This window comes from Octopus bimaculoides, chromosome 2 (assembly GCF_001194135.2).
Source record: "Octopus bimaculoides isolate UCB-OBI-ISO-001 chromosome 2, ASM119413v2, whole genome shotgun sequence".
Classification (NCBI taxonomy): domain Eukaryota; kingdom Metazoa; phylum Mollusca; class Cephalopoda; order Octopoda; family Octopodidae; genus Octopus; species Octopus bimaculoides.
Window position 1 is genome coordinate 152,475,842 of NC_068982.1, and position 2,787 is coordinate 152,478,628.

At 30.4% G+C, this 2,787-nt stretch overlaps 1 protein-coding gene across 2 annotated transcripts in view; it reads right to left on the reverse strand.

Annotated features, from left to right (window-relative positions):
- Positions 1 to 2,787, reverse strand: part of LOC106870474 (putative carbonic anhydrase-like protein 1) — a 497,991-nt gene that overhangs the window by 5,001 nt on the left and 490,203 nt on the right. For both annotated transcript variants that reach the window (XM_014916580.2, XM_052965675.1), the window contains exons 10-11: positions 1,455 to 1,584; positions 803 to 874 (exon numbers count right to left, since the gene is read on the reverse strand). In XM_014916580.2, the coding sequence (XP_014772066.1) occupies positions 868 to 874; positions 1,455 to 1,584 (137 nt within the window). In that variant the 3' untranslated portion in view covers positions 803 to 867. The remainder of the gene's footprint in view (positions 1 to 802; positions 875 to 1,454; positions 1,585 to 2,787) is intronic.

Sequence of the window (2,787 nt, forward strand, 5' to 3'; positions counted from 1 at the left end):
GTACATACTGACAAGGCTATAAAAGCTAATAAACCGGATATTATTATAAAATATCAGACAAAGAAGACGTGTTTATTAATTGACATGAGTATTCCCTCTGATCATAATATAGCGGCGAAAGAATTTGACAAGATCAGTAAATATAAAGACTTACTAATAGAAATTGAAAAAATGTGGCACCTCAAGGCGACTACCATACCAGTGATTGCAGGATCTCTAGGAATGATGAAAAAAGGTACTGAAACCTATTTGAAAATGATACCAGGCTTACCATCCCTACAGGAAGTGCAAAAAATCGTGCTAACTGGAACGACTCATGTACTGAGAAGAGCATTATCGCTATGAAAACAACATCCATTCATGAACATTTTTTTTTCTTAAATACATGTTTTACCTGTGAATTTGCGTGTGTGAACTGGGAATGCATACAACGAGTTTCTCTGCCCTAGGTGTACGGAAAACACTCGGCGAGAAATGGAAGAAAATTTGAAGAAAGAAGAAAAAAAACAACATAATAATAACAACAACATCGAAAAATACCTTGGGAATGAGAACCCAGGTTCGAAATTTTCCCAAGGCACCTGAAACGTTGAATTAACAAGAAACAAGATGAGGACAAATATCCGTCAAATATAAATAATGTATATATACTATATTTTTATTAAATTTAGTTTATGATTTATTAAAACTTTTGCTTAGATATTTCATTAAGAGCTTCCTTAAAAATGTAATCAAATATAGTTTATGAATTAAACATGTTTACAGAGAAATAATTTCGGAGTTTACTAAAAGTAGTTCTTACCATTTACATCCATTTGATTCCACCCATACTCGATAAAACATTCTTAGTTTTTTCGGCGAAAACCATTATTCTCTAAAATAAAATAAAAAAATTAAAATCCTGTTGGAGAGTATGCAGTTTTGAAATAATACTTGGTTAATGTTATATTGCCATATTAACAGCGAGGCAGTAGATGACAAACAGAAAAAACAAAATATAATGCTTATTATTTAAGCTAAAATATTATATGAAATAAACAATACTAGAAAAGAATACAAAAGGTAAAAGCTAAATTCAAGCAAAAGTAGCAGTTTTAGAGAAGGAATATTCCATCAAGATATCCTTATCATCATATTTGATGGAGAACAATAAGGCAGTGTTATAATCAAGCTACAGTTTGATTAGTTGCCATAAATTGTTTTGTTTCTGGTAAGCATTAAAAGCACGCAAGAAGAAATTTAAATGAATACACGACAATAATAATATAACAATATTAAGGAAGACAACCAAACGGTAAAGTTCAAGAATACAATGCAGACTAAGACAGTTTAGGATTACAGATTATAGGAAGACTATAAACGATAATAGGAAGTAATGGCAGAAGACAAGATCCATAAACAAAACGATGACAGCATTCGTATTGAACAATGGACAACAAAGGAATGATATTTACATTTTCCCCTCCATATTTTCCTCTTTATCAGCGTCTGTCTCCGAAATGTTGTCAACACTTTCTTTATTTGCATCCTCTTCAGTGGTTATCTTGGTTTTCTTTGTCGACAGTCCTTGATATTTCTCCCCAACTGAACAGAATAGAGCAACAACATGATACAATAACAAGAACATTCTGAACGTGACACATTCACCAGACACGAAGAAAGGATTCTGAAATATAAATTTACTATTTCACACCACAATCATCTATTGAAAAAGAAGTTTTAACAAATTTAAGACCACACTATAAATTTGATGAGTTGAATAATATTTTAAATACCAACTGCATTGATTATATATTTATTTAGTAAATCAAATGTTGAATTTATACATTCGCATTAGTTGTGTGATTATATATGCACAAATATAAACGATGACTTAGTCAAGAACGACCATTACGATGACTGACACAAAAAATTGGATCTGTATTGTATAGCCTGTCCAGTAAGTGAGCCTTTCTTTTTAAATATTTTGCTGTGTTATTTAATTTTATATATAATGACTCTAGATAATTACTTAAAGATAAGGGTATTAACTTACAACTAGAAATCAATGCATTTAAATTTCATTTTACTTTAAGATGTAGTTTGAAGCAAAACTACACGACCGAACTCAAGCTGGGGCACCTTCTTCATAAAACAAGGGCAATTCTGGTGGAAATGGTTTTGGAGTGTAAATCGCTTCCGAGTTCTCAAATTACGCATATTTCATCCTTTATTTTCAATTAAAATTTTGACTTGAATGTAGAATCTAATGTGAATTGTAAGAAATATCATTAAGCGATATCAAAATGATATCATGACACTAAATTGATATGGTTATAATCTTTAAATTTCATCTTATATTGAAATAAAGAGGAGTTTACAAACATGAAAACATTTGTCAAGACACACGTAAATACATGGAAGTATAACAATATGATTTGGATTGAAATATGAGATATCAGGTGACAAGAGACATCTTCGTATGAGAAATAAGTTCTCGATAAAAGAAGTGTGGATCTGTTGCAAAAGAAAATACCATTCTTCAATATTTCTTAATGTAGTGTTTAACTGCTTCGATTGGTTTAGAATCAAAGCTAGATTATACTACTGTAAGGTGATTCACAGACTAAATAAAACAACTACTGGTGCAATATAGTTTTTAAATAAAACTGGCTGAAAATGAATTAGAAACATTAAACATAAACAATTCAGATCTTTAACAATAGCGCAAATACATTTCGCTGACAGTTAAAGGCAATTTCCTGCTAATAAACAGAACATCTGCTGTATATATATATATATATATAT